Source organism: Littorina saxatilis, linkage group LG9, assembly GCF_037325665.1.
Source record: "Littorina saxatilis isolate snail1 linkage group LG9, US_GU_Lsax_2.0, whole genome shotgun sequence".
NCBI lineage: Eukaryota > Metazoa > Mollusca > Gastropoda > Littorinimorpha > Littorinidae > Littorina > Littorina saxatilis.
The window spans coordinates 53,008,849-53,031,405 of NC_090253.1; the positions used below are offsets into that span (position 1 = coordinate 53,008,849).

Sequence of the window (22,557 nt, forward strand, 5' to 3'; positions counted from 1 at the left end):
CTTTTCTTCTGATTCTTTTAATGATTAAGATAACTTCATCACTCTGCATTTGATCAATGATTACAGCTTTTATCATTAAACATTGACAGAAACATTTATTTTAAAGGTATTGGTAAACTTAATTAAAGGTGCAACAGTCGCGCGCGAAGCATGTTGGAATCATCGATGTTCAAATGTGTGGAGTACACTCATTTTTCCGAAAATACACCAAGTTTCTTGAGAATACTCCAAATGCAAAACAGGAGTTCCTAGGTCTGTGATTTGTTTGTTTGTTTGTTTGTTTGTTTATTTGATATCAGAACAGTGCCAAACGTAACGAGTTTTGTAATCTAGTTTAGTTGTATTGTACAGTGTACACGTGCCGTTACTATATTTACCCCGTCCTGTACTACTTCATATTTTTCACTGTTGCAAATCAATTCAAGTTTGCAGGAAAGTTGGGAATCCTGAGAGTGTATCATGGCCGGTGTGACAAGCGCAGACATAGAGTGTCCAGTCTGCCATGACGATTTCACCAACCCCAAACTGCTGCCTTGCAACCACCTAGCGTGCCGTGACTGTGTTCTGTCCTGGCTACAGAAGGAAGGGGGACAGGGGGGTTGCCCCCTCTGCAAAGCCCCCATTGTCTCCTCCACACAGCAAGGTCAAGGTCAGCCGGCCACCATGGTTGACTCGCTCCCTACCGACTTCGCCACCGCAGCTCTGGTGGAAAGTCACAATGTACTAACTGGTTCACATATCTGTGCCATGTGTGAAAATAACGTCACAGCAACGTCATACTGCTTTGCATGCAGTATCAAACTGTGCAAGGCATGCACCAGCCATCACCAGAAGCTCCCTGCAAGTAGAGACCACACCCTGGAACAGCTCAATAAACCAACTGCCAAGCGATTGGCTGCAAACCGCCAGGCAACATGTAACAACCACTCCAATAGGCCGGCTGAACTCTACTGCTCCGTCCACCAAGAGCTCATTTGCATGTTGTGTTTTCCTACCAATCACCGCAGCTGCCCAGACGTGAAGGCCATCACAGACGTGGCGAGAGAGAAGAGGACAGAGCTGACACAACAGTCACAGAGACTGAAGGAGATAGCAGCAGGACTGGCAAAACAGGTGGGTGTACGTTCTCCGTCATTGTGTAGGTCCTGTTCAGTACGACCTGTCCTTTCCCGCCCCTTCCTCCCGTGCTGTCTGTGTTAGCACAAACATGGTTATGCGTCTCTAAGCAACCGTGCGGCCCTTATGGCCCACATACACTGTCAGTCGAATTGTTTTTTATATATTTAGAAATAATGGTAATGCAACAACACAGACAACATGAAATCGCCAGCGCAGAACGTTAACTTTAAAATTAAGAATCTTTTCTAGTTTCAATAATACTATAAGGGTTGTTCATCCCTACCTGTATTTTGTGACACGTCATATCTTCTTCTTCTTCGTCGTTCGCTCAGACAGCAACTCCGGAGGCCCTGATGAAGGCTGCTGTACGCCGGAGGCTCTCCATGGGTCCATAGAGTTTGTCCCTCATCGGTGTGTCAGCAGGCCAGGTCTCTGCTCCCAAGTTTTGGTGTGTTGGACAGTCCTGCAGGAAGTGTTCCACTGTCATTGGAGATGTGCCACAGGGGCACGATGCAGAATCACCAATGTGGAATTTGGTATACAGGTGATGTTTGAGTCTGCAATGGCCTGTGATGAAGGTTGTTCATCCCTACCTGCATTTTGTGACACGTCATATTGTTTCAGATAAAGGTTGTTCATCCCTACCTGCATTTTGTGACACGTCATATTGTTTCAGATGAAGGTTGTTCATCCGTATCTGCATTTTGTGACACGTCATATTGTTTCAGATGAAGGTTGTTCATCCCTACCTTTATTTTGTGACACGTCATATTGTTTCAGATGAAGGTTGTTCATCCGTATCTGCATTTTGTGACACGTCATATTGTTTGAGATGAAGGTTGTTCATCCCTACCTGCATTTTGTGACTCGTCATATTGTTTCAGATAAAGGTTGTTCATCCCTACCTGCATTTTGTGACACGTCATATTGTTTCAGATAAAGGTTGTTCATCCCTACCTGCATTTTGTGACACGTCATATTGTTTCAGATAAAGGTTGTTCATCCCTACCTTTATTTTGTGACACGTCATATTGTTTCAGATGAAGGTTGTTCATCCCTACCTGCATTTTGTGACACGTCATATTGCTTCAGATCAAGGTTGTTCACCCCTACCTGTATTTTGTGACACGTCATATTGTTTCAGATGAAGGTTGTTCATCCATACCTGCATTTTGTGACACGTCATATTGTTTCAGACGAAGGTTGTTCATCCCTACCTCTATTTTGTGACACGTCATATTGTTTCAGATGAAGGTTGTTCATCCCTACCTGCATTTTGTGACACGTCATATTGCTTCAGATCAAGGTTGTTTACCCCTACCTGTATTTTGTGACACGTCATATTGTTTCAGATGAAGGTTGTTCATCCATACCTGCATTTTGTGACACGTCATATTGTTTCAGATGAAGGTTGCCAAAGAGAAGTTCAAGGGCATGCACAAAAAGGCGGATGACGTCTTTGATGACATTGAGCAGTGTTGTGAGAAGCGACGTCAGCAGGTCCATGACCTCATTCAGAAAGAAGAAGATGCAACAATGACGTCATTTGCTGACATGGAGAAAGCGCGGGCAGCGATGACGTCAAACTCTGGAAACATCGATCACCTGGTGACGTCAGCCCCTGATGACGCACTCCTTCAGATGCTGAAGCAGCTGAAGTTACGTCTGGACGACCTTGAGTCAGAGAGTGGAACGACCCCCAAGGTCAAGGATGTGGTTGACATCGTATTTGACAGCCAGCTACTGACCCGTCTGAAATCAGATCTGTCTAAACTAGGTAACGTTCTTTCTTTGTGCTCCTACTGTAGCTTCCCTTGTCGTTCCTGGGACGTGATACAAGGCGACATACATGGACAGCATAACTTAATCAGGCTTTGTTTTACAATAACATCACAGTCTGATCACAGCATCCAGCTTATGAAGAGAGCGTGTACTCAATAATACTTCGTTACACATCGCAGTCTGACGACACGATGTCGTTCTTTCATGTGGCACTTTTAAGAGTTCTAAATAATGAGGGCGTCACCATAGTAGCTCCATCCATTGAATGGATCAGTTGTCATGGTGAATTAATAACTAAAGACTCTTCGTCATGGTTATCTCTTTGTTGTTGTAACTGATGTTGTTGGTCTTTTAAACTGAAGGTGATAATGACAAATATATTGTTTATGATGATATTCACTGGGTCCATTGAGTGTCTTACAATATAATTGTGTGTGTGTGTGTGTGTGTATTTGTGTGTGTGTAGGTGTGTGTGTGTTGACAGGACAAACAGCTTCAGCCAAACCAAGGAGAGCAGACCTGGCAGCGGTCCTGAAGGTGGGGGACAGGGTCAGACGGGGTCCGGACTGGCGGCATTTTAATAATGTAAGTGCTGGTGTCCATGTGCTGTCTGTCTCACCTACATCCTGGTTCTGTCGTCTTAACAGAAGTGGCAACAAAACTAAAACTGAGGGAGAAGGGGTGGGAATTATTTTAGGAACGCCCCTCGTTCACGTTTCCCTTGTCAGTTGGCCCCTAAAACACCCCCAATCCCCTCCCTCGGCTTTTCTTCCCCCCCCCCTGCTACTCCGGTCCCCTCATATCCCCCCCCCCCCCCCCCCTAGTGTTGGCACAGAGGAGTAAGCCATTCTTTGCTCTCCTTTATCATTGTGTCTTCCCATGAGTTACCTCCTCTCCCATTCCCCGTCTTGTTCCGAGCCCCCACCTCACCCTTCTATTATTCCTTTAGTATTCCTTCCATCACAACTTTCGTCCGACAAAGAAGTGATCTATCTTTTCTCTTTTTGCGTTACCACCATCAGCCCTCCCCCCCCCCCCCTCTTCTTATCCTCCCAAAATGTCCTTCCCCGGCCATCTCCCTGCCCCCTCCCTCACAGGGAACTGTGATCATCATGTTTGTCTCTGTTATGGTTTCGCTACCCCATCACTTAAACCTGCCACCCGAACTCCTCCATATCCCTCCCACCCCCACCACCCCCACGTGTGACCCAACAGAGCAGTGAGCAGTGTGTACTGTGTGCAGGACGGGGGAGGACCGGGCACCGTGACGGAGGTCCATTCATGCGGAGCAGAAGGCTGGGTGACCGTCCGGTGGGACAGTGGCCGTGAACTCTTTTACCGTATGGGAGCTGACGGCTGCTATGACCTGGACCTGCTCTGATCCACACCGCCACCACTCTGTGTACTCTGCACCACGTCATGTCGCCTGTCCTACGTCATGGTTTCACTGTTAAATGCCGCTTGGTATCAACTACTGTTTAATACGTTGATCACTTTGCGATTAACTTCTTCTTGTTTTTTTAATTATAATTGACACTTTCAGTAATCATTATAATTATCATCATCGTGATCGTCATCATCAACGACCAACTTTTCATGTTATGTTTCTGTCATCGTTGTTGTCGTTGGTATTATCGTCGTCGTCCTCCCCTCCTCCGCCTCATCATCATCATCAGCAGCAGCAACAGCACCATCAATATTATATATGTATTCTAAAACTGATTTTTGTTTTGATGTACAATTTTCATTCAATTTTCTTTTCATGTTTACTTGCTTTTCATTTAAACTGTACCCTCCCCAATCACATAATTCACCTCCCCCTCCTTCCTTCCTTTACTGTCTTTCTTTATCATCATTATGCAACGTTCATTACGTTATTAATAGATTTGGTTTATTGAGACAAATTTTTCAGCCGTTACCGCCTTATGTTGTACTGTCATGCAGGAACACCACTCTAAGCTTCTAGCTTGTTGCTGTTTCTGTGAACTTTGTATACATGTCATGATTGTAACCTTTGTTAAAATAAACTTATGTTTAAACCAACAGCAGAAGCAGCATTATTACTCGTACCACTAACGCTACCTTCACCGAAATCTCCATTACTCCTGTTATCATTATACCAAGAATTGCTGTATTGTGTATGTGTTAGGCGCGTTTGATCGATCTGCGCAATCGCGCGATCGCGCTGCGCGTTTGGTGGATCGATCAAACGCGCACACATCGATCGATGTGCGCGCGTTTGATCGAGACAAAGAATACAAGAATTGTTAAAACGCGCAGCTCTTATATACTTGCGCATTTGGACGATCCGTCTCACAAATCACCATACTACGCACACACACACGTCTGCTGGCAATGACCGGAAGTTATGACCGGAAGTAGGCCTATCTATAAGTGTCTAACTGACAACAAGAGAGAGAGAGACAGAGAGAGAGAAGAGAGAGCGATAGAGAGAGAGAAGAGAGAGACTGAGAGACTAAGAGAGAGAGAGAGACTGAGAGACTGAGAGACTGAGAGAGAGAGGAGAGAGGGAGAGAGAGAGAGAGAGAGAGAGAGAGAGAGAGAGAGAGAGAGAGAGAGAGAGAGAGAGAGAGAGAGAGAGACTGTTTGAAAGATTGAGAGGCCTGACAACAAATAATCTTCAAAATTTGAAAGATCGCTAGAAATTGAAACAAGTCAATCGAGAACAAAAATCTTTGCCCAAACATAATGTAGTTCTACGTACGTATGTTTTGGATTGGGGACAACTAACACATCGTTTAATCCCAATCCGGGCCGGAATGTTCATCAAGGAAAATTTCCTTTTCTCCACCCAATGTCGAAAATGGGGTTCCACCTTAGTATGGGGTTCTCTTAGGTGGGTCACAACCGTATTGAACTTTTCGCTTGACATCAAGCTTGATTTGGGACACATAGCTGATGTATCTGCCTCCACTTGCACTGAGTGTGTGCCAAAACCTCTCCATCACTGATGTATCAGTTAAACGAATGAAGAGAGAATGAAGCAATAAAACTAACTTGAGCCTATGTGAATAGAGCTCAGCAGTAATCAAAAACAACAACAAAAGGAGCTGAATTGTAATCAAAAGCGTTGTTGGGGTATATTTCGGAACATTCCTGTATTTGAAACTTTTCAATTCCGGCGTGCGATGTGTGTGTGGTAGGGACTTATTTTGTGACAGATCGTCCAAATGCGCAAGTATAAGAGCTGCGCGTTTTAAATAACGATTCTTGTATTCTTTGCATCGATCAAACGCGCACACATCGATCGATGTGCGCGCGTTTGATCGATCCTTCAAACGCGCAGCGCGATCGCGCAGATCGATCAAACGCGCCTAACACTATCATTAAACATTTCATTTGTCACCATACCTGTCCAGTCAACTTGTGAGAGAGCGTTACAAAACCCTACTATATTCAATTTATCGTAATTGAAAATAGTTCGCTTGAAGGTGTTACTCACATTTACAGTACTTTTTAGTATCGCCCGTGGCACGCTGTGGTCGCTGCAAATTGGTGGCAGAACATCTACAGATTTAATTAGTTGTGGCGTTTGTGTAATTATGAGATCTATGCAGGTACTGCTTGTTTCAGTTATACGTGCGGGAACATTGACAAGTTGACAGAGCTGGTATGAATGCAACATATTGAAAAAATTGTGAGAGGGAAAGCTTATAAAATCAACGTTAAAATCACCACAAATTACAAACTTCAATACCTGACTATTTACTTTTCTTAAACTTTCATCTACTAATTCCCAATATTGAACATTTCCATTCAGTGGACGGTAGAATGAACCTATCAAAATACTTTCTTTGTTCAATTTTATCTCAACCCACACGGCTTCTAGGCCGACGACGTTAAACTCAGGACGGGGTTTATGATACAAATAATTCTTTACATAAATTGCTACTCCGCCATAAGGATGGTCTGGACGGTCAAGTCGAATAGGGGGGCTAAAATTTAGAATCAATAATGAGGAATTATCATCAGAATGCGCTAGCCATGTCTCCGAAAGTGTTAAGACATCGTGCCGTTGAACTTCGGGCTGCAATAAATTAATCTTATTCCTAAGGCTTCTGACATTAATGTGTACGACACTGATTTCATGCTCGTGTTCAGGACCTGGGTTCTTTTCTACATCACCTGATAAGTACAACTTCGACTGTGCAAACGGGGTTACAAGACTTGACTGCTGGTCATTAAAATCAACATTATTTGTTTTTGCCAGCTTGGTGTCGTTTCTGTCCACAGCCAAAGCTTTTATCACACCAAACGTGCTATATGACAGCTAAGACTGTATTTGTTACATTTTAGCAGTGTTGACCCCGAGTTTTTACTGCACACAAAAAATAATAGAAAAATCTGAAAGTATGTGTGAGTCCCCTAATAAATCGAAGAAAATAAAAGCTAAAGGCTATTTTCATTAATTCATTAAGAAGCTTGCTGAAAATAACCTATAACTAACCCTCGAGATATCAAAAATATATAAAAAATAGTCTTCTTTTCGTGGACGTTGATAATTTCACTTATTTTCACTATGTTTTTGATAAGCTTCTTTAGTTTCCTGGTGTGCTTCAAATAATGCTCTGATCAACCCAAAAACAGATAAATCTAAAGCATATTTTATTTAGTCTGACTTGCACACTAAGTTGTCACTTTATTTTGAAGTATAGGGGGCTTTTTACAGTGATTCGTGAAGGCCTCTCCACTGGTCCATATTGGGCGCCCAGGCTCCTAATATGGACCATTTGTGATTTTGTCTGTATTTAATTTTTGCTGAATGTCTATCAAAGCTACTTTACTCTAATTAAGCCTAACGGTTAACCTAAGAGAGAAGGACTACCAAACACAAAATGAAACTTCTTCGCAAGAAAACAAGCTAGTTTTCAGCATGAAACAAAAAGCGGTCCATATTAGGAGCCCTTCCCCTACATAGCTAGCGCGACTCCTATTGCGGCTAGCTTTCCACTGGGAGGATTCGACCCGAATCTTCTGACAATGGTTTGATATATAAACGGAAGTAAGCGCTCTAAATGCATACGATTCATATGTGTAACAGCAGAGTAACATAAACATAGCCAAAACATTATTGCGACACATTTCGCACCCAAATTAAAGCATTAATTCCCGTGTCATTTCATTCAAACTTTCTATGCCAGTTAAGGCCGTTCACTTGACTATCTTGATCTTCTTTCGGATTAAAGACTTCTTTTAAAGGGATCACGTGACCGACGCTCAAAATCGACCGGATAAAAACGGAAGGGACCAATGGTGTTTCGTCTTTTTGGCTAATAATACATACATGGGTTTTCAATAGTAAACAGAAACCTCGATGTGGATTTGCAAACCGTTACACATAATTATGATGAAATACTGAAACTTGAAGTAGTGTTATACTATAGTGTTTATATGGCAATTGTTCTTTCAAATTATAGGACATCGCGGTTAAAAACAGACACGTACAATTTTGGCTTGCAAACATATTATTATTCTTTGGAATTCATGGAGAGAAAAAAGCTTTCAATATACAACTTGGTAACTCGGGAGTCTTTTCTTTTCTCTACAACTCATGACACTGCTAATGAATGAAAACTATAACATATTGTTATTCTTTGGAATTCATGGAGAAAAAAAGCTTTTAATATACAACTCGGTAACTCGGGAGTCTTATCATTTCACCACAACTCATACCACTTCTAATTAAGGCATATAATTTATAATTAAACCCTCCTTTCAAGACCCTGTTTTCTCAGACTTTGCGTTCATAACCTCTGTCAATGTACCCCCATTTTAAGACTCCTTCCTTTTTAAGACCGGATTTCCTCAGATTTGTGGAGGTCTAAAGTGGACGATTCTACTGTACACATCCAGCTTTCATACCATGAACGAGGTCCACACCATAGCATGCACACTCCCTTGACTTAGTCCTTACTATTGAGTATCATAAGTAGAGGTTACATGCCGAGTCTCAGTGATTATCAAAAATAATGGTCGAAGTTAGCGGATCATGAAAAATGCGAGCTTCAGCAGACTAGATTACACTGAAATACGACTGCATCAGTTCAGTAAATGAATGGTTTCCGAATTATTATTTCAAGGCAAGAACAATCGGAATCGAAAACGTGTAGGGTTTAGAACTTCCGTACCATATATAAGACTTATTACCAGCCTGCCTCATGCGTGCAGACTCAGTGCAACGTGACGAGCAATTTTTTGTTTTTGGAATGCGGCAGTGGTTCGATTGCCCTAGCCTAGCAGACGACATAAACCCTGCTCAGCAAACTAACATGTTGGGCAAATGTGAACGAAAAAACGATGGGGATATAATACGTGTAGGGTTCAGAGCATTCTTACCGTTCATATTTAGTACCAGACTCCCCGATGAGTGAAGATACCACACGAGAAACATGCCACATTAATTTTGAAAATGTACTAACCGTCGACCTTGGGGGTTAGCCAATTCAAGGGGACTCACTCTGCACAGTCAATCCGTCGAAGCTCGACTTGAGGTTTCGAATCGCACGAAAAGAAAAGTACACACAAATAGCCCAAGAAGAAGAACAACGATATAACGTCGACGCCGTTATTTGTTCCCTGTTCGTCATTTTAACGTGAGTACAATACTTTTTGGTCTTTTTGTTGTTCGCTCTCACATGCAGTCGCCATTGTTTATTTACATTAGAAGAAGACAAAAGTACCTGCCTTTACCGCCACAGCAGGATAACTTGAATGTAAATGTGCAGTTTAATTCCAAATAATGTTTGCAGACTCAAATGCTTTGACCGGAACTATATACCCACATATTTGGTCTCCGCTCGCGGTTATAAAAATAAAGCTCGTCTTAGCTCGCATTTTTCATGATCCGTTAAATTCGACCAATATTTATCCATTAAGACGAGATGTCTACATTAGAACGAATCCTAGCTCTCACGGGGAAACGGCTCAGACCGTTATACTAACCAATCGATTACCCAAGTCTAAAACACATTAATAACCTATTATTTGTCAGGAAGACTGAAACGGGTATGAATGAATTAGTAACCTGAGTGTATGTCCGGCTAGCGATTTCAGTGGGAGTCGGGATGGTAGAAAGAGAGGGTGTGTGTGTGTGTGTGTGTGTGTGTGTGTGTGTGTGTGTGGGTGGGTGGGTGGGTGGGGGGTTCGTTTGTTTGTTTTGTTTGTTTGTTAGAGGGGCGGGGTCGGTGGTGGTGTTTTTTGGTGTGTGTTTTTGTTGTTGTTGTTGTTGGGGGGGGGGGGGGGTCGGTGGTGGTGGGGGCGGTGGGGGGGGGGGGGGGGGTAGGGAGGTAGTAGGGGTATCAAGAAGGGTGCGAGGTAAAAGTAAAAAGAAAACGCGGGTAGCTTACTGATCTGGGATCGCGTGAAACCAAAACTTTTCGATATTTTCAAGTACCAGTTGAGAAAAAGAACCAGACCAAAAAATACCGCAAACTTCCGGTTTAACGCGATCCCGGCTATCAGTTGACTTTCAGCTGTGGTCGCGCCCTCCTCAAACCCTACCCCTGTCCCATCGAGTTGATCTCGGTCCGGTGCCGTGTAGGCTGCAATGCATACACAGACTATGTAGCGGTATTTGCTGCATGTTGATAATACAGGAGGCCCTGCGGGGCAAGCTGCGGGCTAAGCACACTCACTGTCCGGCGCCTTAATCCGGCAATCGTACCGCTGACCAAACAAGCACCTGCCACTTCCAAGCTTCAAATACCCATAGGTTTAGGCGGAGCCTATTTTCAGTGACCGACGGGTCTCAAGTTACCTAGTCTGGTGGATGCAGTGGCCAAGGCATTCCGCTTGATTAAACAAGCCAACAGCAGACTGCATACCTCTCCTTGGTGTGTTTGCCTTTCTTGTGGACCTCTGTTAATTCCCGTTATGTGTGTGTGTGTGGTATTCACCTTTTTTCTGACGGTTATTTGGAAGCATTATTAGTGGCAATGATTTATTAACACTAGCAATAAATCCGCTGAGTGCATATTGCACACACACACACATACACACACACACACAGACACACACACACACACACACACACACACACACACACACACACCGTTGCATGCGTGCGCGCATTTGTATACGTACGGCTGTGCAATACAACTGAGCACATGGTAAAAGTTATGCAGTGCCATACACTGACGCAACCGGTCAACCTGATTTCGTGTTGTAGACTGAAGAGAAGAAATACCCTCTCTCTTGGTGCAGAACCTGAGTGGAAACTCGCACCAACAATCGGATGACAAGAACGTGAGGGACCATCTGGGATCATCTAGAGTTAAATGTGTCACTGTTGTCTGTACATGCACGTTTGAATGTTTTAATCTATACTGTTCAAAAAAAGAAACGCATAGCTTGTAATATTTGGTTAATTTAGTTATATGGCTACAAGGATATCCACCAAACTGCAGAAAATGTTTATCTGGTCGTCGACCTTTCGTCCATTGCCACAAGTGAGCTCTGCACGTGACGCATGCGTTATCAGTGGCTACAATGTCAAAATTGCTCATTTGGCATGACCACTCGTCATGCTTCAGTGTAATCTCGTGAAACTCGGGGAATATTGAGCTCTCACCATGTCTTCCAAAACCCATAAAAGCGGATTGTTCGCCACAAAGAAATCAGACGACAATTCAGCGACGAAAGATGGCCCGATTGAGCAGAGAAGACCGCCAAATTGCATTGGGTCGTTTACAAGCAGGCCAAAGTCAAAGTGCAATCGCCAGGCACTTCCACGTGTCCCAGAGCACCATCAGTAGACTGTGGGTCAGGTTTCAAGCCACTGGCTCCGTTGCTGACTTGCCACGAGCGGGAAGACCAAGGGCGACAACTGCTGCTCACGACCGCTTCATACGGCTCCGCCACCTCCGGAATCGTTTCCTGTCGGCCTCATCTTCTGTCCAGGCTCTCCCCGGGCCACACCGATTATCGGACCAGACCGTGCGGAACCGCCTGCATGAAGCTGGTTTGAGAGCTCGCAGACCTCACAGAGGAGCTGTCCTCACCCGCCGCCATCGCCAGAACCGAGTGCAGTGGGGCAACCAGCACCTTCGCTGGACCGTCCGGAATCACTGGAGACACGTGTGGTTCAGCGACGAGTCCTACTTCCTGCTCCAGCGACATGATGGTCGGAGGAGGGTCTACCGGAGAGTAAACGAACGTTACGCGCCCAACTGTGTGGATGAGGCACCCGTTCATGGTGGTGGAGGCGTCATGGTGTGGGGGGCGATCAATACCGCTGGAAGGAGCACCCTGGTGCACGTCCAAGGGCGCATAACTGCCCAGCGATACGTGGAGGAAATTCTGCGCCCACACGCCCTTCCTCTTCTGGCTGACCAGGATGCCATATTCCAGCAGGACAACGCTTGCCCGCACACAGCACGACTCACCACCCAGTTCCTCACCGACCACCATGTCCAGGTGCTTCCCTGGCCATCCATGTCGCCAGACATGAACCCGATAGAACACCTCTGGGATGAATTGGACAGACGTGTGCGCAGGCGAGAAGAAGCGCCGGCAAATCACCGCGATCTATTGCAGGCACTTCAGGAGGAGTGGGACACCATCCCACAGCAAGATATCCGGCATCTGATCCAGTCCATGCCCAGAAGGTGCCGGGCAGTTGTTGCTGCTCAAGGCAGTCACACCCCCTACTGACTTGACAGCCTCGGCACCCAATCGTATTGATTGACTGATTGATTTGAAGATGCAAATGAACTGTGTGTGCATTCAACTGTGTCCATACCAAATTTCAAACAAATAATCTAAATATTGGATTTTCTGTTAATTTTTTCGAAAAATAAAACAAATTTGGCAAGTAGCAACTATGCGTTTCTTTTTTTGAACAGTATAAGACATTTGCGCCACTATGTAGCTCTGTGTCTTGGTTTTACAGTTCCCAAGGTATCAAGGTCGGTACTGTTTTCAAGACGAGTAGGTCAGTCTAGCCGGCTTTCGGAACAATGCCACCCTTGTTACACAAACCGACTGCATTCTCTAAAGAAAATTGATTGACCATTGTCTTTGCCATAATAAGCCAATTGTAAAGTCGGTGAATCTAACAAGTTGAAACTGACTTGTTAGACACCCTTATTTTGAACAAAAGATATAGTTTGCGGTCGTTAATTACGAATGTGACCGTTGGCTTCAGGTTGACCAGTAAATCCAGATACATAACGGCACTGTGAGCGTGCATTTCGCTCCCCCAGCCCACATGTTTGGTTTTGTCTGAGATTAACTAGGACACCAACATTTGTGGGAAGAGGAGAAATTTGGTGGGGAAACTTGCATTTAGTCAGTCAAGGCATGGTCTCGCGTCGTGGCCGGAGGAGAATAGCTTTGTGACTAATAAAGTTTTAATTAGATAGCAGAGCATCACTATAGTTGGATGTTGATGGATATGATATCTGTGACAGACAGGGATTACGACATTTGCCGCAGAGTCGCCAGAGGAGTGGTGTTTTAGTGTGTGAAAAAGTGAAGAAAGTGTCTTTTATGAGTCATGAGTGCCTGGTTCCAACGTGCGTGACTGTGATACGCGGTGTTCTACCTGAAACATCAAGATACACGTACAATATTTTTTTCTCTGGAAACGTCTGCCATAAATTCAAGACATTGGTACCTAACTCGCGATCGTATTCATCCACAAAATAACTTCAGCTTACTTTTCAGCCCAAGAAGAAAACGTTTTTTTCGGATGGATATGTTTCACTTAAAAAACAAGAGGCGAAGCCTTCAAGGCTTACGTAAGAAATCAACAAACAGTAACACAAACTCAATCACTCCGTCACACATACACACACACACACACAGTAAGCATAGGTGACACGGTGCAAGAGTGCGAGACACTAGATCTAGATCTGTCTGTCTGTAGCCTACTTACGGGGAGACGACTGCCTGAGATGACCAGATCGACACTGCGCGTTCGACAGCGCTGCGCTTCCTCGCGCAGACACTGGAAACCCGCTGTGCTGATTAACCTGTAGGAAATCTCCTTTGGTATCTTCTTTATCTATTTTTCTGGAGCTACAAAAAAGAACAATGTGAAATCGTCTTCTCCGAATCGGCGAACTGCAGCTCGGTGATAACTGTATCTATACCACAATCCTTCACGCGATCTGACCTAATCTTGACCCCTGACCTGGTCTACATACCACACACGACACAAACCAGTCACCTGTTTTTACCCCCCCCCCCCCCCCAACCCCCCACCACCCGTTTTCTTTGGATACACACTTTAACTACATACGTGCCGACGAAATGTTGATCATTGCTTCAATACTTTGAAGCTGTTGCTTGGATAATAACCAGGTAAAATTAGTATTTCGGTGTTCAGTCAAATGTTAAAGTTTCTACCACAGACATACACACATACGCACGCACGCACAGACAGACAAAGTTACGATCGCAAAGGCTACACTTACGTGAGCCAATAAAAAAACAAGAGGCGAAGCCTTCAAGACTCACGTAAGAAATCAACAAACTGTAACACACACTCATTCCCTCCGTCACACATACACACACACAGTAAGCATAGGTGACACGGCGCAAGAGTGCGAGACACTAGATCTAAATCTGTCTGTCTGTCTGTAGCCTACTTACGGGGACACGACTGCCTGAGATGGCCAGATCGACACTGCGGGTTCGACAGCGCTGCGCTTCCTCGCGCAGACACTGGAAACACGCTGTGCAGATTAACCTGTAGGAAATCTCCTTTTGTATCTTCTTTATCTATTTTTCTGGAGCTACAAAAAAGAACAATGTGAAATCGTCTTCTCCAAATCGGCAAACTGCAGCTCGGTGATAACTGTATCTATACCACAATCCTTCACGCGATCTGACCTAATCTTGACCCCTGACCTGGTCTACATACCACACACGACACAAACCAGTCGCCTGTTTTTACCCCCCCCCCCCCCCCGAAAAAAAAAAAAAAAAAAAACACCACCCGTTTTCTTTGTATACACACTTTAACTACATTTGTACGTGCCGACGAAATGTTGATCATTGCTTCAATACTTTGAAGCTGTTGCGTAAATAATCACCAGGTAAAATTAGTATTTCGGTGTTAAGTCAAATGTTAACGTTTCTACCACAGACATACACACACACGCACGCACGCACAGACAGACAAAGTTACGATCACATAGGGTACACTTACGTGAGCCAAAAAGTAGTATAAACCAAACTAACATTCGAAAAGTGCAGACTATCTTTGAAATGATTTCATTTCATTTTCATTACTTTATTGTCCCATCGCTGGGAAATTCGGGTCGCCTCCTCCCAGTGGAAAGCTAGCTGCAACGGAGTCGCGCTACCCAGGTGTCTGCGTGTTTAGGTGTATTCAGCCACCTGCACTTATGGCAGAATGCCCAAGGTCTTTTACGTGCCATTGTGATGACACGGGGGTGGGACATGGCTTCCGTCTCTGGGTCTGCACATAAAGTTGACCCGTGTCCGCCCCGGCCCGAATTCGAACCTGCGACCTTCCGATCACAAGTCCAGTGCTCTACCAACTGAGCGATCCTTAAAAGTGTGTCACTCTGCTCAAGCAGATTAGCCAGTGGTGTCATGTAGCGCGGAGTGACCGGAACTTTGGGGTCAGGCAACATCTGGAAAACGTTGTGTTGCGGGTGTGTGTGTGCCGTAAACGAATGAGCGGTGCGTGGACATTATCTTTTTCGTGTCTTTAGCTCCGCCCAGTTCACCACGACTGACAACCGTTTGATTTTGAATTGAAATTTGGTGAGTGAATTTTTTTTCTGAAAGTACGTTATTCAGGGCTTATTATACACACTTTTTGGGGTGCATGTGTGGTCACATGGTGTACACCTTGAAATGTTTGCCTGAGTATTCTTCTCAAACACGTCGTCCTCAGTGTCTTCCCTTCTGTCGTCGCTGTGCCGCGATGTAGACCATCAACCTCTCCGCCCTCTCCCTCCTCCTGTTCTCACCCCTCACCCCCAGCGCGTGCAGAAAGGGGCGAAGCGCCGAGGTGATTGGCAGGGCCAGCACCACGATGTGCACGTGCACACCAGCAGGCAGAGAGGACCCTCGCCACGCCAGCACTGTCATGAGGCTCACCGACAGCCAGCACACCACGCTCAACACACAGGAGGAGAAGACTCGCCTGGCGAGACTGACGTCCTGGCCTGTGGGAGTCCACCGTGTAGGGCTAGACCGTTGGAGGCTCTTGTTAGTGTTGGTTGTCATAGCTGCGCTTGCTGAGTCAGGAATATGTGTGGTGGTAGGAGTGGTGTTGGCTGGAGAACTCGGGATGTGCTGAACGACTTGGCTAGTGCTCCTGCTGGCTCCTGAACTTTCAACGATTGTGCTTGCCGTTGCTTGTCTGAGTAAGTCGCGATTATCTGTGTTGGTATCGGCAGTGTAGCTTGATATGTTGCTACTGGAAGACAGGGTGGCGTCGGGGCCTTGCATTCTCCTGTTGGTATCTGTGGTATTAGAAGAGCCCTGGGCATTGTCATTGATGGGGACGGGTAGGGTTGTACCGCGAATATTACTGTTATCAGCGGTTGTGATCTTCTTGGGTGGGCTATACAGGCTCTTGGTGTCACTCAGCACTGTCGTGTTCGGAAGTCTGATAGAAATACACGTCAGCCCAACTGCGGCCAACAACATCAGGACAAGGTTGAAAACAACAACGAAGACGACGAAGGTTGCTTCCTCTAGCTGTGCCACCTCTTCCAGTATCACGGGCAGGGGAATGCAGAGCGCTGTCTGACTAAAGAGTTCCCAAGAGGCAGCAAGGGTAAGGTCGCGACAAGCACACACACCGCCCAAACCACCACGCACATCACATGAGCATGTACCGGCTTGAACGAAAACATGTGGGTTTTGGATGACAAAGGGAGCATCCTGTCGAAGGTGAGCAGAACGACAAAGGAGACAGTCAGCTGAGATGACAGCAGGAATAAGAAAGAGACCGTTCTGCAAGCCACACCGTGTCTCCAGGCAGTGTCTGCCAACACATAGCTCCCCTGATGAAGCTTGTCTGCAACAGCAAACACAGCAATACACACACCCATCACAGCGTCGCCTACAGCGAGATGCGTGGTAAACACTCCTGTCGCAGTCAATGCATTTTTTCTGATTGCAAGGATGTTATTGATGAAAATGGCCGCATTTCCCAGTAATGCCAAACAGCAGCAGAGAGGCAGCAGAACTCTGTGAACAGACGATGACAACAGACGATCACAAGAGGACACAGGGTCTGTGGGTGCTTGGCAGTCTGTAGGATTGAACCCCGTGGGCAGAATAGACGGACAGCACAACTTGTAGCTCTCGGCGTGCACCCTCTCTAACGCCTCAAAACCCAGCATGACGTCATACTGAAAATGGGTCACGTGACAGCCGCGAAGATCAAGAACCCGGATGTTTTGAAGAGATTCGTTGTCGCTTCGACGCATTCTACGTACGTTGCTGTGTGAAAGATTCAGAGTTTGTAAATTCGGAAAAGGGACAAATTGACTGAAATCCACGTTATCGAGTGTCACTCCGGATATATCCAACAGTTCAACCTGAGGCAAGGTCAGAGTCAGGTTAGGGCTAGCAGAAAAGATGGACGTTATAGGATTCCTAGAAAGAATCAACGCCTGTAAGTTTCCCAGTCCGAGCAATTGAAAAACCTCGACATAACTGATAACATTATCGGTCAGATCTAAACTACGTAAATTGGGAAATGTAAAATTATCCACATTGTTAACTCCACAACGGCTGAGGCCCAGATGAATGAGCATAGTGTTGTTGGAAAATTGACCAACACGCATGCCACTGCCCGCTGCGTCCAGATAGCGAAGGTTAGAGTACTCTGCGGCCTGGAAAGTCGTGTTGCACGTGAAGGACAGCCCGTGACACGTGCAGCTGTCGGGACACGTCACGGGGTGACAGTACAGCTCGTCGTCCTGCTGAGGACAGTGGAAGACATGGTCACACACGGACATCCAGTGCAGACACACCCTGGACCCCCTGCAGCGATAGTACCCGGGACAGGTGGCTCTTTCACACCCCTCTTCGTCCTCGCCACCCGGGCAGTCCGCCACCCCGTTACAGCGCATGAACACGGGCAAACAGTACCCGTTCCCCTGGCACTGAAAGTGAGTGTGATTACACTGCATTGCACCGTTCACGTCACCATTCAACGTAGGATATTGTTCAACTTGAAAACCGAATCTGAGACCCATAAAGACCAGTCTATAGTTAATATAGGCAGGGGGAGGCGCGTTGGCCATGTAGATGTCGAAGTAATCGTTGTGGCAGTCCGCTTCGTCTGTGCCGTCAACGCACTGTTGTTGCTTGTTGCAGTAGGCGTCATGTTCTACACACTGCGGATAAAGCAGCACATCTGACAAAGTTGATTTTGTTTGACGAGCTTGCAGTTAGTATCTGTTTTCTAGAGACCAATGAGATGCATACGTTCTGACATGGATACTATCTCTCTCTCTCTCTCTCTCTCTCTCTCTCTCTCTCACCCACCCCCTCCCCCCCCCTCTCTCTCTCTCTCTCTCTCTCTCTCTCTCTCTCTCTCTCTCTCTCTCTCTCTCTATCTATCTCTCACTCTCTCTCCCCCCCCCCCTCTCTCTCTCTCTCTCTTACCGAATACATTCTGCATGACTATGAAAAACGTCGTCAACCAGGTTGCAATTTTCATCTCTTTCTCTCTCTTTCTCTCACTCTCTCTCCCTCTTTCTCTCTCTCTCTTTCTCTCACTCTCTCTCCCCCCTCTCTCTCTTTCTCTCATTCTCTCTCTCTCTCTCTCTCTCTCTCTCTCTTACCGAATACATTCTGCATGACTATGAAAAACGTCGTCAACCAGGTTGCAATTTTCATCTCTCTCTCTCTCTCTCTCTCTCTCTCTCTCTCTCTCTCTCTCTCTCTCTCTCTCTCTCTCTCTCTCTCTTTCTCTCTCTCTCTCTCTCTCTCTCTCTCTCTCTCTCGCTGTACCTGGCTGGATGTAGCACACTCTTGCGGTAGTGAGCCAGAACACGGAGCAAAGACACAGAAAGTCTCATCACTGCCGTCCGCACACTGCTGACGGTGGTCACACACCAAGCTGTACGGCACGCGCTGGGACCCCGCGCTGCACGTGAACATAGCAGGCAGTGACGTCATAGGGAGTGACGTCACGGGGACCGGACATGACGCACGCGAGGGAACTTCCAAAAACTCGCTTTCGGCGTTACCATAGTGATCGGCCCAACACGCGCTAGCTACGTCACATGCCATGAAAGCATGCGTCAGGTGACCTCCCGGACACGTGACAAAAGGAACGCTCAGCGTCACCTCGGAAAGAGAAGCCAGTTCAATGGTAGGATCCAAGCCTTCGGCTATCTCTGCCGCAGCTTTTACAGTCTCAGCCATCTCGCAGAGGTAGTGAAACTCCTTGCGCTCATTGCAGAAATGCTCCATGTTGACTTGGTTGTACTTGTAGACAGTAAGATTGAAATGGCCACATCTGGGGCCAGATTTGCCAACGGCGTTTCCGTAGAACGCCATTGAACCGTCCGCCCACTGCCAGGCGTGTCGGTACCTGGATATGAAAGGAGAGGCGACAGACGAATTTTCTTCTACCTTTACTTATTAGGGCCATCAGAATAAAACGTGTTGACAGTGCTAACATTTTAACTTTCGTACAGGCTAGCGGCAAAATAAAAGTACAAAACGAAAACAAGAGTCGCACTTTTCAGGATAATTTTGTTAAGGTGACATCGGTTAATGACCTGCACTTCTGGCAAAATAATCCAGGTATTTCACGAGCCAAGGCGGTGACAAGGGGTTATAATTAGTAACTTAAACGAGTACTGACCTTGGGAAGACGAAGTTTGAGTGGACTTCCCTGAATGTAGTTTACCGGAACGGAAGGATATGTGAGAGAGCGCATGTCCGGAAGAGCCATATTTTAACGCACATATCATCTAGTTTGTTGTAAAAAATAATTAACAACTGATGATCTGAAATTTAACAGGTTTGGAAAAACATGTTCATATATTCTTGGGCGGGTAACTTAGGCTAGGGAAGGGCACATATCCTTCCGTTCCGGTAAACTACATTCATGGAATTGCACTCAAACTTCGTCTTCCCAAGGTCAGTACTCGTTTAAGTTACTAATTCCATTTCACGTAGTTTAGCCGAAACTACAGGAAATGTGAGACTTCAAAGTATGTTGTTTCAAACGTTTCTCATAGTCATACCTCATTTTCTCACTTTCAAATCAAAATCCCTAAGACCACACCATCAACTTTGTTTTTAGTGCATTATGCCTTTTTTAGTTTCAACATTTTCCAGAGCATTAACTACGCCTGGGTTTTAAGTGCATTATCTATGCATCTTTGATTATTCAAAAACATGTTTCAGTGCATTATCTATGCATTGTTTCAGTTATGAAGACTTTCGCCACAGTGATAATAATAATCTTACTGCTTTCCTAGCAGTCTACCATTGTCTTCTTCAGTGAAGTGCCTACTTGTAGTTCTTACAACTTGACCTGCCCATGAATTTCCACATGGTACTCTGAACCTTTTGGCTTTCTGCTCTTTGCGAATCATCGACTATTGGTCGATTGTAAAATCGCTGGAAAGTTTTAGCATTCGACCAGCCTGCTGATTTTAATATGTCATCAATACATACTCCAGTTTTTAACATAGCTGATGAGGAAGCACTTCTAAAGCTATGGGCAGTGAACCCTTGGACACCAGCTGACCCCAAAACCTCTTTCATCCAACGAGCTATCGAATCCTTCGATGCTGGCCCATGTGGCCGTCCATAACACAAAATAAGTTTGTCACAGTCTCCACGAACCACTGCAGTCCTTGCAATGTATTCTTTTAAACAGCTTACAACACACAGTTGTTTTTCCTCCTCATACCTTTGGATGTGTATTGGCGCTTGGTGATAACCAGGTCTACTATGCTTGAGTTTATCAACTACATGAATCTTGCATGATCCCTAATTTAAAAACTGAACACATGATAGTTTCAATAAATGAATTGTCTGCACTCTCTGTGCCGAAACAATCAAAATTAAAGCATACAATTTTAATGGTATTTCTTTCAAGGAGAGTTTGCTATTACGGGTCCTCACTATTTCTGAAAAAAATCCAATAGCACAGCCACATCCCAAGTGTTCTTTTGGCGGGGCAATGGTGTTCTCAGCTGAAACACACCTCTTACAAAACGACATATCAACGGGTGTTCTCCCATTTTCTTGTTGCCATATGTTTGTACTACAGCAGAAACAGCACTCCTGGCTGTGTTAATAGCACTGTAGCCTAATCGAAGGCTAAACAGCCCAGTCAAAAATTCCAAAACTTGCTTTACAGATGCATGAAATGGATCACAGTTCCGTTCAACACAGAAAACTTTCCACCGTGACAAGTAGCTGGAATACTGTCTGTGTGTCCTTTCCCTCCATGATGCACAGATGATGCTGCAAGCTTGTCCATGAATTCCTTGTGCTTCAACTGCATCCCTGATAACATCACTGCCATCAACTGAAGCTTGTTGTGCAGAGGATGTGGTGTCTGCGCATGGGCCAGACGTAGAACAGTCCTCCCCTTGGGTAGAAGAAGAGGTTTCCTGACGAGGAGCCGCAGTAGTTGAGGATACCAAGTTGCTGTAGGCCAGTCTGGGACTATGACAACCCCTTCTGCGTTGTCCTTCTCCAGTTTGACCAGGATCCTCTGAATCAGGCTGAATGGCGGAAAAGCATAAAAGAACCAGTTAGTCCAACTCATTTTAAATGCATCCACAGCAAACGATTCGGGATCTGGCTGCCAAGACACAAAAGTTGTCAACTGGCGATTTAGTCTTGATGCAAACAGATCAATTTCCGGTTTTCCAACTAGCTCACAGATTATTTTGAAAATCTGTCTGTCCAGCATCCATTCTGTATTATCATTCAGGGCCGGACCCAGGGGGGGGTTCCAGGGGTTCCGGAACCCCACCCCTGGAAAAAGCATGTACCTTGCTTTTTGTTTTGTTTATTTGTTGCTTAACGTCCAGCCGACTACGCAGAGCCATATCAGGACGAGTACCTTGCTTTGAGTGGGTTTTTTTTTGTACTAGTTTTAGCACCAAAACAATGCTGCTCTTAACCCTCAAAACAAGGCCCAGAATGCACCAGATTGCACAGATTTTAACCGTTTTTCAAAAATTTTCCGGGGGAGCATGCCCCCAGACCCCCTAGTTTGCGCGCTTCGCCACTTCGCTGATTTGCCCCCCCCCCCCAAAAAAAAGGAGGAACCCCCCCCCCTTACAACTCATTTGGTCCGGCCCTGTCATTGAATTTTCTGGACCGAGCATCAGCTTGTGTATTTAGCTTGCCAGGAATGTGAGCTACTGTCAGCCAAATATTCCTGTCTTTACACCAGGAATTGCTACATTATTGCAATCTGCAGAATGTGAACCACCCATTTTTTTCAATGTATGACACTGCACATGAGTTGTCTGTCAGCACACCATCAATATCCTTACTAAAGCTTTTCAGAGCATGCTCAATCGCCATCAGCTCTAGAACATTGATATTGTTGTTTCTTTCTGAAACAGACCAACGGCCACCTGTTTGCTTTGGGTGGCAAACTGCACCCCAACCCAAAGCGAAGGCATCTGTTGTTATTACCATTTCAGG

The 22,557-nt window shown here is 45.5% G+C and overlaps 1 protein-coding gene and 1 long non-coding RNA gene across 4 annotated transcripts in view; one reads left to right on the forward strand and one right to left on the reverse strand.

Moving 5' to 3' along the window:
* Nucleotides 1–5,403, forward strand: part of LOC138976446 (transcription intermediary factor 1-beta-like) — a 7,968-nt gene extending 2,565 nt beyond the window's left edge. The window contains exons 2-5 of one of the 3 annotated variants that reach the window (XM_070349303.1): nucleotides 433–1,113; nucleotides 2,524–2,896; nucleotides 3,368–3,486; nucleotides 4,145–5,403. In XM_070349303.1, the coding sequence (XP_070205404.1) occupies nucleotides 460–1,113; nucleotides 2,524–2,896; nucleotides 3,368–3,486; nucleotides 4,145–4,282 (1,284 nt within the window). In that variant the 5' untranslated portion in view covers nucleotides 433–459 and the 3' untranslated portion in view covers nucleotides 4,283–5,403. Of the gene's footprint in view, nucleotides 1,114–2,523; nucleotides 2,897–3,367; nucleotides 3,487–4,144 lie in introns of all 3 variants that reach the window. The other 2 variants (XM_070349304.1, XM_070349302.1) reach the window with 2 other exon arrangements.
* LOC138976510 (uncharacterized) overlaps nucleotides 1–22,557 on the reverse strand; it is a 445,777-nt gene that overhangs the window by 244,036 nt on the left and 179,184 nt on the right. The window lies entirely within an intron of this gene.